This window comes from Piliocolobus tephrosceles, chromosome 18 (assembly GCF_002776525.5).
Source record: "Piliocolobus tephrosceles isolate RC106 chromosome 18, ASM277652v3, whole genome shotgun sequence".
Taxonomy (NCBI): domain Eukaryota; kingdom Metazoa; phylum Chordata; class Mammalia; order Primates; family Cercopithecidae; genus Piliocolobus; species Piliocolobus tephrosceles.
Genome location: NC_045451.1, coordinates 46,043,548 through 46,057,939, shown reverse-complemented (window position 1 = coordinate 46,057,939; position 14,392 = coordinate 46,043,548). Strand labels below are relative to the sequence as shown.

General features: G+C 45.0%; 1 protein-coding gene across 1 annotated transcript in view; it reads left to right on the top strand.

Moving 5' to 3' along the window:
- MOCOS (molybdenum cofactor sulfurase) overlaps positions 1–14,392 on the top strand; it is a 58,973-nt gene that overhangs the window by 16,572 nt on the left and 28,009 nt on the right. The window contains exons 6-9 of the mRNA XM_023207478.3: positions 739–938; positions 9,102–9,218; positions 11,200–11,664; positions 13,215–13,377. Coding sequence (XP_023063246.2) covers positions 739–938; positions 9,102–9,218; positions 11,200–11,664; positions 13,215–13,377 — 945 coding nt within the window. The remainder of the gene's footprint in view (positions 1–738; positions 939–9,101; positions 9,219–11,199; positions 11,665–13,214; positions 13,378–14,392) is intronic.

Genomic DNA, 14,392 nt, shown 5'->3' with positions numbered 1-14,392 from the left:
CCATACAACATTTGTCCTTTTGTGTGTAGCTTCACTTAGCACATTTCCAAGGTTCATTCATGTTGAAGCATGTATTCTTCATTGCTTTGTGTAGTTTTAAAATGATTTAAACATTAATAAAAACAAACAGCAAAAACACGTTTAGAGGAAAAAACATACATTTTGTGATCTGTTACCAAAGGGTCTAAATATCTAAATGTTTAAGTAACATTATATATAAAAAAGAGGATGACAGGAATGCCTATGGAAAAATTCTGTTGTTCAGTACTGAAGACCTAAACATTTGTCATAAGGGCAGTACCATCCACTATTTACACGCATTTAAAATTATTAATGTGAGGTTAAAGTTTGCCAGTTATAACAAACTTGTTTTCTTAAAAGTGAGTTAGTGGTGCCAGGCGTAGTGGCTCATGCCTGTAATCCCAGTACTTTGGGAGGCTGACACAGGTGGATCACTTGAGCCCAGGAGCTGGAGACCAGCCTGGGCAACATGGTGAAACTCCATCTCTCCAAAAAATACAAAAATTAGTCAGGCATAGTGTGAATGCCTGTAGTCCCAGCTACTTGGGAGGCTGAGATGAGAGGATCACCTGAGCCCAGAAGGTTGAGGCTACAGTGAGCCAGGATCCAGCCTGGGTGACAGAGTGAGACCCTGTCTCAAAAAAAAAAAAAAAAAAAAAAGAATGAGTGAATTTACGTAAAGGTCATGATTCTCTTGTGTTTCATGATTGATTTGAGGTGGAATGGAGAATATAAAGCAGCACACCTTCACCTTGGCTCAGTATACCTACATGGCCCTGTCTTCTCTCCGGTACCCCAACGGAGCCGCTGTGGTGAGGATTTACAGCGATTCCGAATTCAGCAGCCCCGAGGTTCAGGGTCCGATCATCAATTTTAATGTGCTGGATGACAAAGGGAACATCATTGGTTACTCCCAGGTAGGTTTTCTTTCCATCCTGCTGACCTTATTACAACTCGTCTGAGTTCCAGACGAGAGCAATGCAGTGTGACAAAGTCCATGTACTGTTGAAGAGGTCACCTGGCCCTCAACCACATGCCTTTTCACCCTCATTCACCCTCGTTTTTCAGCCCTCTTTACTCAGCCAAAAGTGGTAACTTTCAAATGGGAAGAAAGAGGCCAGTTCTTCTGATGGCAGGGGGGGAACCACTGGGTCTTTGCTATAGTTGAATAAGCTGCTCACTTCACTTCCTGGTCCACTAAAATGTCCAGAGTTGCACTGAGCACTCAGGCATGGTGGTAGGTGGTTATCAGACGGGGTGTCACAGATGGACAACAGGAACCAAAGGTCATTCCCAGAGCAGCTCTGTGGGGAATGGATTCAATTGTTGGGTGTTTGGAAGATGGTGCTGGTTTTTCCTTGAAAGCACATCCGCATTAACATTTTTATTTATTTTTTTGAGATGGGGTCTCGCTCTTTCACCCAGGCTGGAGTGCAATGGCATGATCTTGGCTTACTGCAACCTCCGCCTCTGAGGTTCAGGCAATTCTCATGCCTCAGCCTCCCAAGTAGCTGGGATTACAGGCACGCACCACCACACCTGGCTAACTTTTGTATTTTTAGTAGAGATGGGGTTTCACCATTTTGGCCAGGCTGGTCTCGAACTCCTGACCTCAAGTGGTCTGCCTGTCTCAGCCTCCCAAAGTGCTGGGATTATAGGTGTGAGCCACTGTGCCCGGCCCACATTTTGTTTTTAACAAAGAAAAAAGGTTTATTTGGCTCATGGTTCTGTTGATGGAAGACTGGGCATTGGTGAACACCTTAGTTTGCTTCTACTCGTGGAGGAAGGCAAATGTGAACTGGTATGTGCCGCCAGAGAGGAAGCAAGAGAGAGGGCGAGGGAGGTACCTGGCTCTTTATTTTTATTTTATTTTATTTTTCCAACTTTTTTTTTTTTTTTTGAGATGGGGTCTTGCTCTTGCTCTGTCACCCAGACTGGAGTGCAGTGGTGTGATCTTGGCTCACTGCAACCTCCACCTCTTGGGTTCAAGTGATTCTCCCACCTCAGCCTTCCGAATAGCTGGGACTACAGGTGTGCGCCACCATGCCTGGCTGATTTTTGTATTTTAGTAGAGATGGGCTTTCACCATGTTGGTCAGGCTGGTCTTGAACTCCTGACCTCAGGTGGTCTGCCTGTCTCAGCCTCCCAAAGTGCTGGGATTACAGACATGAGCCACTGTGCCTGGCGTTCTTCCAACTTTTATTTTCGGTTCAGGGGATACACGTGCAGGCCTGTTACATTTGTACCTGATAGATAGTTTCTCAATTTTCCCCTCCTCCCACCTTCTACCCTTAAGTAGGCCCCGGTGGCTGTGGTTTTCTTCTTTGTGTCCATGTATACTCAATGTTTAGCTCCCACTTATAAGTGGGAACATGCAGTATTTAGTTTTCTGTTTCTATGTTAATTCACTTAGGATAATGGCCTCCAGCTGCACCATGTTGCTACAAAGGACTGGTTTCATTTATTTTTGTGGCTGTGTAGTGTCCCAGGGTGTATATGTACCGCATTTTCTTTAACCAGTCTACCACTGATGTGCATATAGGTTGATTCCATGTCCTTGCTGTTGAGAAAATGCTGCAATGAAGATATGTGTGCATTTGCCTTTATGGTAGGATGACTTATATTCCTTTAGGTTAAGGAATTGGGATGGCTGGATTCAGTGGTAGTTCTGTTTGTGTGTTTGTTTGTTTGTTTGAGACAATCTCGCTTTGTCGCCCAAGCTGGAGTGCAGTGGCGCAATCTCAGCTCACTGCAACTTCCACCTCCTGGGTTCAAGTGATTCTCCTGCCTCAGCCTCCCTAGTAGCTGGGATTACAGATGTGCACCACCACACATGGTTAATTTTTGTATTTTTAGTAGAGACAGGGTTTCACCATGTTGACCAGGCTGGTCTCAAACTCTTGGCCTCATGTGATCCACCCGCCTTAGCCTCCCAAAGTGCTGGGATTACAGGCATGAACCACCATGCCTGGCCAATGGTAGTTCGGTTTTAAATTCTTTTAGAAATCTCCAAACTGCTTTCCACAGTGGCTGAGCTAATTTACATTCCCACTAGCAGTGTATAAGTGTTTCTTTTAATCCACAACCTCACCAGCATATGTTAATTTTTGACTTTTTAATAATAGCTATTCCAACTGGTGTGAGATGGTATCTCACTGTGGTTTTAATTTGCATTTCTCTCATGATTAATGATGTCGAACATTTTTTCATATGCTATTAGCTGCATATATGTCATCTTTTGATAAGCGTCTGTTCATGTTCTTTGCCCATTTTTAATGGAGTTGTTTGTTTTTTGCTTGTTGATTTAAGTTCCTTATAGCTTCCAGATATTAGACCTTTATTAGATGCATAGTTTGCAAATATTTTCTCTCATTCTGTAGGTTATCTGTTTACTCTGTTGATAGCTTCTTTTGCTGTGCAGATGTTCATTAGTTTAGTTAGGCCTCATTTGTCAATTTTTGCTTTTGTTGCAATTGCTTTTGGAGTCTTCATCGTGAAATCTTTTTCAAGGCCTATGTCCAGAATGGTATTTCCTAGGTTTTCTTCTAGGATTTTTATACTTTCAGGTTTTACGTTTAAGTCTTTAATCTATCTTGAGTTTATTTTTGTATGTGGTGATAGGAAAGGGTCCAGTTTCAATCTTCTGCATATTGATAGCCAGTTATCCCAGCACCATTTATTGAATAGGGAGTCTTTTCCCCATTGCTTGTTATTGTCTACTTTGTCAAAGATCTGATGGTTGTAGGTGTGTGGCTTTATTTCTGGGTTCTCTAACCTTTTCCATTGATTTATGTGTCTGTTTTTGTGCTAGAACCATGCTGTTTTGATTACTATAGACTTGTAGTATAGTTTGATGTCATGTAGTGTGATGCCTTCAGCTTTATTCTTTTTGCTTAGGATTGTTTTGGCTATTTGGGCTCTTTTTTGGTTCCATATGAATTTTAGAGTAGTTTTTTTTTCTAATTCCATGAAAAATGACATTGGTAGTTTGAAAGGAATATCATTGACTCTGTAAATTGCTTTGGGCAGTATGGCCATCTTAACAATACTGATTCTTCCTATCCATGAGTATGGAATGTTTTTCTGTTTGTTTGCGTGGTGTCTGATTTCTTTTAGCAGTATTCTGTAATTCTCATTGTAGATATCCCCCCTGGTAAGGTGGATTCCTAAGTATTTTATTATTTTTGTGGCTATCATAAATGGGATTGCATTCTTGATGTAGCTTTCAACTTGGCCATTATTTGTGTATAAAAGTGCTACTGATTTTCATGCATGATTTTGTATCCTGAAACTTTACTGAAGTTGTTTATTAGTTCTGGGAGCCTCTGGGCAGAGATTATGGGATTTTCCAGGTATGGAATCATGTTATCAGTGAAGAGAGATAGCTTGACTTTTTCTCTTCGTATTTGGATGTCTTTTATTTGTTTCTCTGGCCTAATTGCTCTGGCTAGGACTTCCAGTATTAAGTTGAAAAGGAGTGGTGAGAGAGGTCATCCTTATCTTGTGCCAGTTTTCAAGGGAAGTGCTTCCAGCTTTTGCCCATTCAGTATGATGTTGGGTGTGGTTTTGTCATAGATGGGTCTTGTTATTTTGATGTATGCTCCTTGGATTCTTAGTTTGTTGAGTTTTTAACAGAAGGGATACTGAATTTTGTTACAAGCCTTTTCTGTGTCTATTGAGATGATCATGTGGTTTTTGTTTTTTGTTCTGTTTATGTGATAAATCACACATATTGATTTGTGTACGTTGAACCAGCTTTGCATCCCAGGAGTAAAGCTTACTTGATTATGGTGGATTAGCTTTTTCTTCTTCTTCTTCTTTTTTTCTTTTTGGAGATAAGGTTTCACTCTGTCTCACCCAGACTGGAGTTCAGTGGCATGATCTTGGTTCACTGCAGCCTTGACCTTCCTGGCTTAAGTGATCCTCCCACCTCAGCTTCCTGAGTAGCTGGGACTACAGAAACATGCCACCATGCCCAGCTAATTTATTTTAATAGTTTTTTGTGGTACAGGTGGTTTTTGGTTACATGGATAAGTTCTTTGGTGGTGTTTTCTGAGATTTTTGTGCACCCATCACCCAAGCAGTGTACACATAGTACCCAATATGTAGTCTTTTATCCCTCCCTCATCCCATCCTTCCCCACTGAGTCCCCAAAGTCCATTATATCATTCTTATGCCTTTGAATCCTCTTACCTTAGCTCCCACTTATAAGTGAGAACCTATGATATTTGGTTTTCCATTCCTGAGTTACATCATTTAGAATAATGGCCTCCAGCTCCACTCAAATTGCTGCAAAGGCCATTGTTTTGTTTCGTTTTATGGCTGAGTAGTATTCCATGGTGTATATATGCCACATTTTCTTTATCCACTCATTGGTTGATAGGCATTGAGGTTTGTTCCATATTTTTGCACTTGTGAATTATGCTGCTATAAATATGTGTGTGTGTGTGTGTGTGTGTGTCTTTTCCACATAATGACGTTTTCTTTGGGTAGATACCCAGTAGTGACACTTGGCTAATTTTTTGGTATTTTTTGTAGAAACAGGGTTTTGTCATGTTGCCCAGGCTGGTCTTGAACACCTGAGCTCAATCAATCTGCCCACCTCGGCCTCCCAAGGTGCTGCAATTACAGGTGTGCACCACTGTACCCGGCTGGATTAGCTCTTTAATGTGCTGCTAGATTTGATTTGTTAGTATTTTGTTGAGGATTTTTGTGTCTATGTTCATCATGGGTATTGGCCTGAAATTTTCTTTCTTCATTGTATCTCTGCCATGTTTTGGTATTAAAATGATGCTGTCCTTATAGAATGAGTTAGGGAGTCAATCCACATTTGCTAAACCCTAGATTTCCCAAACAAAATTCATTTCCCAAGGAATCTTTTCCCCCACTTTTCTGAATAGCCCTACACTTTCTAAAGAATACACTTGGGGAAGGTTCTCCTGGGGAAGATGTTGGTCCTCACTGGTGTTCAGGGGCAGACACTGTACAGCCACAGGTGGTCTCTTGGGTATGGCCGCTGTGCAGACCCCTCGCCCCCATGCCCTCAGCTGTCAGTACTGGCAGAACCAGCCCTGACATTACTAAGAAGCACAATATTTTAAATGCTTTTGGAGGGGTGAAGGTGGAAAATGCATCAGAGGCAAAAAGTTTACCTTCTTAAATATGTTATTCTAGGTCATTGATAACATAAGTTTTATTCTTGAATCAAAAGTAAATGTGCCTGGGCACGGTGGCTCACACCTGTAATCCCAGCACTTTGGGAGGCCGAGGTGGGTAGATTACCTGAGGTCAGGAGTTGGAGACTAGCCTGGCCAACATGGCAAAACACTGTCTTTACTAAAAATACAAAAATTAGCTGGGCATTGTGGTACACACCTGTAACCCCAGTTACTTAGGAGGCTGAGGCAGGAGAATCACTTGAACCCGAGAGGTGGAGGTTGCCATGAGCTGAGATCGCACCACTGCACTCCAGTCTGGGTGACAGAGCAAGACTCTGTCTCAAAAAAAAAAAAAAAAAAAAAAAAAAGGAATGTGTGTGCTGTGGCAGGGGCATGGGATTGGTGGTGGAGAAGAAGCCTCCAACAAGAGGAATCGCCAGGACGTGAGGCTGCGTGTCTGGGGAGTCTCATTCCCCAGGGCTAGACACAGGATGAGTTTCTCCCTCTGTGCATTGGTAGAGGAAGCTCACCATGTGAATGGATTCGGTGGCTAAGGCATGACTAACTGTGCCAGTTCAAGCAAGTGCAGTTATGATTTTTTCCTGGTTCAGGGAACTTCACGATGTGGGAATTTCCACAGCGATTTCGGTGGCCTTCGGAAACATCATTTGGGTTTGGCTGTCTCTTTTTCATCATGGGATGTGTAAAGAATTTAGCTGCCAATGAGAAGGCTTTGGGTTCTTGTTTTGGTATATCCAGGCCTCTAATTTTATTCTCCTACTGTTGGAAGTCACTCTGCATGGTGGTTAAGAGTGGGGACTCAGAGTCTGTCTGCCTCTTGCCGGCTCTGTGAACTTGGGCAAGTTAAGCCCTCCAAGATTGTGAAATGGGATAACAATATACCCTGATTATAGTGTTGATATAAGGATTAAATGAGATACAATATATACATCTCTTAGCACAGCACCCAGGATAAAGTAAGTGCTCAATAAATGTTGGGCACAAAGACTCCCAGGCTGGAAGCCTCCAGCACATTGTTACTGGGCCAGTTTCTCAGTCCTCCCTGAATGCTGTGCTCATCTTGCCATAGCAAACAACGTCCTTCACCTGGCTGGGCACAGTCTGGGCCTGTGTGGGATTCCCCAGGGCTGAGGGCAAGAGGAGACAGATGCATAAATGGGAAATTAGGACAAAGGGTAAGTGTGGCTGCAACAGCATCTTCTGCTGCCATGCGACTTTGCCATGCAACTTTGACACTCCTCTATGGAGGGCTGGGGATCCATGGGTCTTCTCCTAGAATCTGGGCTGATCTGTGACTCGCTCATAGCTAACAGAGTGCTGGGAGGGTGACACTGCATGGCTTCTAAGGCTAGATCAGAAGAGGTGATGCCACGTTGGCTTTGTTCCCTGGGACACTAGGTTTGGAGCCTGGAGTTACCCTGTCAGCTACTGTCTTGTTCCCTGAGGCTGCTGTGTGTGCTGCAAGGATGCCAAGCCACACGGAGAGGCCAAGCTCAGGACTGTGGCTGGTGGTCCTAATTCTGAAGCCCTTCCAGCCTGGGGACCACAAAGACCCAGGAGTAAAGGAATCTCCAGATGATCCCAACCCCCAGATGCCAAACTACTCCCAGCCTTCGAGTCTTCCTAGCTGAGACTCCGGACATTTTGAGACAGAGAGGAGACATCTCCTCCGTGCCCTGTTTGAATTTTTCCCACACTGTAGCCATGAGCTGCATAAAAGGGTGGTTGTTTTATTCTCCCTAGTTTGGGGTGACCTACTTCACAGAAAAAGTAACCGGAATGGTGAATATGGGGGAGCAGGTGAGGGGCAGCCACATGGACTCTAATTCAGCCTGGTGGGAGCTGGACAGGGGGTCGGGGGTCTCCCTAGGAATTGCCTGGTGAAGGGAAACCTCACTCTGGAGATGGAGTTGGCTGGGCCCAGTAGAGCTGCCAGGACTCACCTTAGAGCTGGGAGACTCCTGAATTCACTAGCAGGTCTGCATGCCAGTGGGCCATTAGCCAAGGGTGCAGAAACAGAATTGTTCATCTGAAGCCCCTCAATTCAACCCAGAGAATGGTTTCTTCTCACTGACGCACCAGAGGAGATGGCCAAGGTGAAGGCTGCCATGGTCTTGATAAGGGTCTGTGGGAGGCATCGTTGCCCAGCCAAGATCCCTGGCTGACCACATGGTGACCTCTGGCCACTCCACATGTGACTTCCCAGGGAGAAAAATTCAAAGTCTCACCCAGCTGAGGAAGATGTGTTTATTTGCAGTGACTCTTCCCGCTGAATTCAGCCTGAGCCCCAGGGTGAGGACTCCCACTGGGCCCCCAGGCCCTTGGGGGAATGGAGTCCTTGACTCACAGCCTGGAGGAGCTGGAGCAAACATCCCAGGGACTCATGTGAATGCGAACCACCTCCCAGAGCCTCCAGAGGGCAGGAAAGAGCTTTGGGAACTTCTGGACTGAAAAGTAATTCTATGATTAAACCGAGAGTTGGAGAAAGTAGGAAAAGCAAATCAATCACACTCAGCATGGACACAGTAACACCTGGAGTCCAGGCTGCGAGCTGCGGCGGGGCTGCTCGGAGTAGCACTTCACGGCGCCCGCTCTGTGGTCCAACCCTGTGCAGAACAGCACTTCACGGGGTGGTCAAACCCTGTGCGGAATAGCACTTCACGGGGCCCGCTCTGTGGTCCAACCCTGTGAAGCTTATGCCAATAAGGCACTGTCTCCAGCCCCACTGAAACATCTTATACAATGTTTAACCTATGATAGATCATGGCATTTTAGGGGACAATTCCAGGCTTGTATCATCATTTTATTATTAGGAAAGAGAGGTCCAAATCCTGATCTGAAACTCTTAGAGTAAAACTGCACGTTGGTAACAGCTCATTCCATGTTACATTAAATCCACAGGTGGACAAAATGGCCAGTCTTTACAACATCCACCTGCGAACTGGCTGCTTCTGTAACACTGGGGCCTGCCAGAGGCACCTGGGCATAAGCAACGAGATGGTCAGGAAGAATTTTCAGGTTGGTACAGGGCTCTGCAGTCCGGACACCAGTCAGCGAGACCCAACAACACCTGTTGCTGCCTGCGCGTCTGGGGTGGGGGCTGCTGTGCAGACTCATTTCTCCACGCCTACTCTGTGCATGTACAAAGGACAGGGAATACACATGGAAAATGCTTCAAGAAGGCTGGCTGTAGTGTCTCATGCCTGTAATCCCGGCACTTTGGGAGGCCAAGGCAGGTGGATCACCTGAGGTCAGGAGTTCGAGACCAGCCTGGCCAACAAGGTGAAACGCCATCTCTACTAAAGATGCAAAAATTAGCCAGGCATGATGGCATGCGCCTGTAATCCCAGCTACTCAGGAGGCTGAGGCAGAATTGCTTGAGCCCAGGGGGCAGAGGTTGTAGTGAGCCGAGATCACACCATTGCACTCCAGCCTGGATGACAGAGCAAGACTCCGTCTCAAAAAAAAAAAAAAAAAAAAGCCAGGTGCGGTGGCTCATGCCTGTAATCCCAGCACTTTGGGAGGCCGAGGCAGGTGAGTCACCTGAGGTAAGGAGTTCATGACCAGTCTCACCAACATGGAGAAACCCTGTCTCTACTGAAAATATAAAATTAGCCAGGTGTGGTGGCGCATGCCTGTAATCCCAGCTACTCAGGAGGCTGAGGCAGTAGAATTGCTTGAGCCGAGACTGTGCCATTACACTTCAGCCTGGGCAACAAGCATGAAACTCTGTCTCAAAAAAAAAATAAAACAGAAAGAAAAGAAAATGCTTCAAGATATTATCTTTATAGCAGACTTTTGGATTTGATTTTTACTTTGAGGCCAACCATCTAAAGGCAAGAGAGGAGTGTTAACAAGGGATATGTGAGGCTGTGCCCTTACCTGGTTCAGCCCTCCTGAAGCACAGCCTCCAAGCTGGAGTCAGCCGACATCTGGGTTGGGTGTGGAGTGGAACTCTTCTAGGGCTCCAGGGATTCTCTGTCTCCCAGAATACCCACCCTCCGTGTCTCTCCCCCGGGCTGAAGTTTTTCACTTCAGGGTGTAGCCTGTTTTGAACCGTTTCATTAGGAATAATTTGAGTTGCAAAGAGTCTTTATTGGTTTGAGTTTCTAATTTGATTTTCCTTTGGTTGCCATGAAATATTGTATATACTAGATCTCAACTAACCATGAACTAAGTTTTGTTTAAAAAGAAACAGGGATAGGAGAGAAGGAGAGGGAGGAGATAGGAGAGAGGGAGAAGAAATAGAGAGGGAGAGGGAGGCTCAGAACACAAACACAGCTCCAGAGAGAATATTTGGTCCTATGGAATGCTGTGGCTCCATTTCTTCGGGTGTCTGACCCGGATCCAGCACCGAGGTTTGTCCGGGGCTGCTCCACGCACTGTGCTGACCAGTGACCAACACCAGGCAGCCGGGCTCGGAGACTGAGATTCTCCTGTCTTTCTTCCCCACCTTCTGGCAGAGGCACTCAAGCTGACCTTGGTCTTCACAGTGGCCCGAGGCTGGTCATTTGCAGGGGAAGCATCTCTGCCTTTCCCTGTTGTCAAGAGGCAGCTCTCAGGGATGCAGGCCTCCCCTCAGTACTGAGAGGCTAACGAGGATGACCAGTGATGTTTCTCCCATCTCAGCCTCGGGTAGACCTTGAGGTTGACTCCTCGGTGCTTCTGAAACCTTAGTCTGTGTTTTGACCCCTCTGTGAGCCAGCCCTGTGCCTGGCTCTAGGTAAATGCTTTCCATGAAGTATTTCTGTTAAACTTGTTAATGGCCCCTTGAGATTGATATTGGTTCCAATTTACAGTTGAGCAAAATGAGATCCAGAAAGTTGTCCCCTGCGTGTAGAGAGCTGAGCTATGTCTCAGATGCACAGCGCATATTAATGTTGCAGTTCTGTTTTCCTGGGTTAATTTTAAAATTAACAAAATTTAATCTGTCAAACTGTTTGCAATGTCTCTATGAGAAAGGGGTCACTCTGGCTGATGCACTTCCCTCTTATCCTAGGCTGGTCATGTCTGTGGGGACAATATGGACCTCATAGATGGGCAGCCCACAGGATCTGTGAGGATTTCATTTGGATACATGTCAACGCTGGATGATGTCCAGGCCTTTCTTAGGTTCATCATAGACACCCGCCTGCACTCATCAGGGGACTGGCCTGTCCCTCAGGCCCATGCTGACACCAGGGAGGCTGGAGCCCCATCAGCAGAGAGCGAGGCTGACGTTATACCTGCTGTCACGGGCAGACATAGCCTCTTCCCTCAGGAAGATGCCCTCACAGGCTCCGGGGTTTGGAACAACTCATCTACTACTGTAAATGCTGTGCCTGTGGCCCCACCTGTGTCTGACGTCGCCAGAACCCAGCAGACTCCTTCAGAGAAAGCTGTAGGAGTCCTGGAGGGGGCCCTTGGGCCACTTGTTGTCACCAACCTTTACCTCTATCCAATCAAATCCTGTGCTGCGTTTGAGGTAAGGACTTTCACAGCAGCATAGAAAGTCTTCTCTTTATTATTTTATTATTCTCTCTCTCTCTCTATTTTTTGATAAAGTGAAGAAAAGCATGAAGAAAATCAAAATCATTCATCAGAGTGTTGTGATGAGAAAAGCCATTCTCACTCTTCCCTTCTTGGTCTGTGTTGACTTTCGAATATGACTCTGTTCATGGGGACTCCTGAGAGGACCCTGTTTCTGAGTGGTGACTGTGTCATTGCTCTTATTAATTATAGCTGTAACTTTCACTGAATGTGTGTGCTGGCTGTGTGCTGAAGCATTGTATGTGTTTATTTGTTTCATTGGATCCTTAAAATGGTGAAATATGAGGTGGATAGTAATATTATCCCTATTTTATAGATAGGAAGGCTGAGGGTTTTGAAGTCAAGCACTTTGCCCAGGTGACCTGAAGATATGTCAAAAGGACACAGGAGTCAGCTTGAAGGAGCTCCTGTTGGCCAAGTTTTTGGCAATATGTACATCAAAATAAGTACTGATAGTGATGAGTGGTGAGCATTTGAGCAACACAGGAATCCATGAGTCCAGTAGAAAGTAAAAATGAATTAGCGAATAAATAGAGAAGAAGCTCAACCCTACTATAGAATACCAACTAATAAATCAATAATAGAATTTTAAAAACCACTTTGCAACCATCGTGCCAAGAATTGGTTTAGGCAATAGTTATCAATAGATGCTAAATCAAATGAATAAAAGTTTGATAAGTAACAGGATATCTGCATATTCTGAAAATATCTCTCCATAAAATACTTAATTATTAGTAAGTACCACCTACTTATTGATGAATTTTACAATGGAGAAACCTAATAGACCCCATGTTAACCAAGTGACAAAAGTTGATGTCACCAACATTGGGACAAATGAATGGGATGTGTCTCCTGGAGGTCAGGAGTTTGAGACCAGCCTGGCTAACATTGTGAAGCCCTGTCTTTACTTAAAATACAAAAATTAGCCGGGCACGGTGGCAGGTGCCTGTAATCCCAGCTACTCAGGAGGCTGAGACAGGAGAATAGCTTAAGCCCAGGAAGGAGAGATTTCAGTGAGCCGAGATTGCACCACTACACTCCAGCCTGGGCAAGAGAGCAAGATTCCATCTTAAAACAAACAAACAAAACAACAGAAAAAAAAAAAAAAAAAAAAAAGAGCAACGGCTGGAGCCAGCTGGGAAAAGAGGCTTGCTTTTCACTGCACTCTTGTACTCAAATCTTAACATTTGTTAAAAGTTACCTACTTAAAACATTACATACTTAAAACATTACCTACTTAAAACATGGCTTGAAGTGGAGAAGGGTGGAGTGTGGACCTGGAGGCTGAATGGGAGATATCCAGCTCCCATGTCATCTCCTTTGCATTGTCCTCTTTGTTTTAGTTTCTTCTCTTCCTCCCTTTCTTACTTCCAGAGTAGGTGCTGAATTAATGAAGTCCATCTGTGTTTGTGTAGCCACTGTACAAATAGGTGAAGACCATCTTTGGGGAGCCCTGGCCTAAGACACGTCTACCTTTCTGTTTAGGTGACCAGGTGGCCTGTAGGAAACCAAGGGCTGCTATATGACCGGAGCTGGATGGTTGTGAATCACAACGGTGTTTGCCTGAGTCAGAAGCAGGAACCGCGGCTCTGCCTGATCCAGCCCTTCATCGACCTGCAGCAAAGGATCATGGTCATCAAAGCCAAAGGTGGGAAAACCACTTCATTTTCACAGAGCAGCTCCTGAGAGCAGTTTTTATACTCATATGAAATACTCTGCCAAATGTTAGAATAACCCAACAGCCTGGACAGTACAGTGAGACCTCGTCTCTATAAAAAAATAAAAAGTTATCCTGGGTGTGGTGGCACGTGCCTGTAATCCCAGCTACTCAGGAGACTGAGGCACGAGAAGCACTTGAACCCGGGAGGTGGAAGTTGCAGTGAACTGAGATCATGCCACTGCATTCCGGCCTGGGTGACAGAGCAAGACCTTGTCTCAAGGGAAAAACTGGGTAAAATAACCTGAAAGTAAAGGAAATAGTGTCTAGGAAACGCAACAAAGAGTTTGTTCCCCTTTGGTTTTGGGAAATTTCGGGAGAGATAAAGATCTGACAGTCCAATCAGACAGTAAAGAGGGGCCAGGTGCAGTGGCTTACGCCTGTAATCCCAGCACTTTGGAAGGCGGAGGTGGGCAGATCACTCGAGGTCAAAAGTTTGAGACCAGCCTGGCCAACATGATGAAACCCCTTCTCTACTAAAAATACAAAAATACGAAAATAAGTTGGGCATGGTGGCATGTACCTGTGATCCCAGCTACTCAGGTACTCGGGAGGCTGAGGCAGGAGAATTGCTTGAGCCCTGGAGGTGGAGGCTGCAGTGAGCCCAGATCGCACCACTGCACTCCAGCCTGGGCAACAGAGGATGATGATGTCTCAAAGAGGTATAAACTTTATATAAATGAGATGATGTGCTTTTTACTTAGGTTTCTTTTATTTTCTTCACTCTTCATGTATACTGCAGGCTTTAATTTATCCTTGTTGATTTTTATTATGAATGATATGAATGATCAAACCTATAGAAAAGTATAGGCCCGCTCTGTTCAGTAGAACTTTCTGTGATGATGAAAATGTTCAAACTATACCTTGCCCAGTTTAGTGGCCACCAGTCACATGTGACTATTGAAATGTGGCTAGTGGGACACTGGAACTGAATTTTAAATTTTAC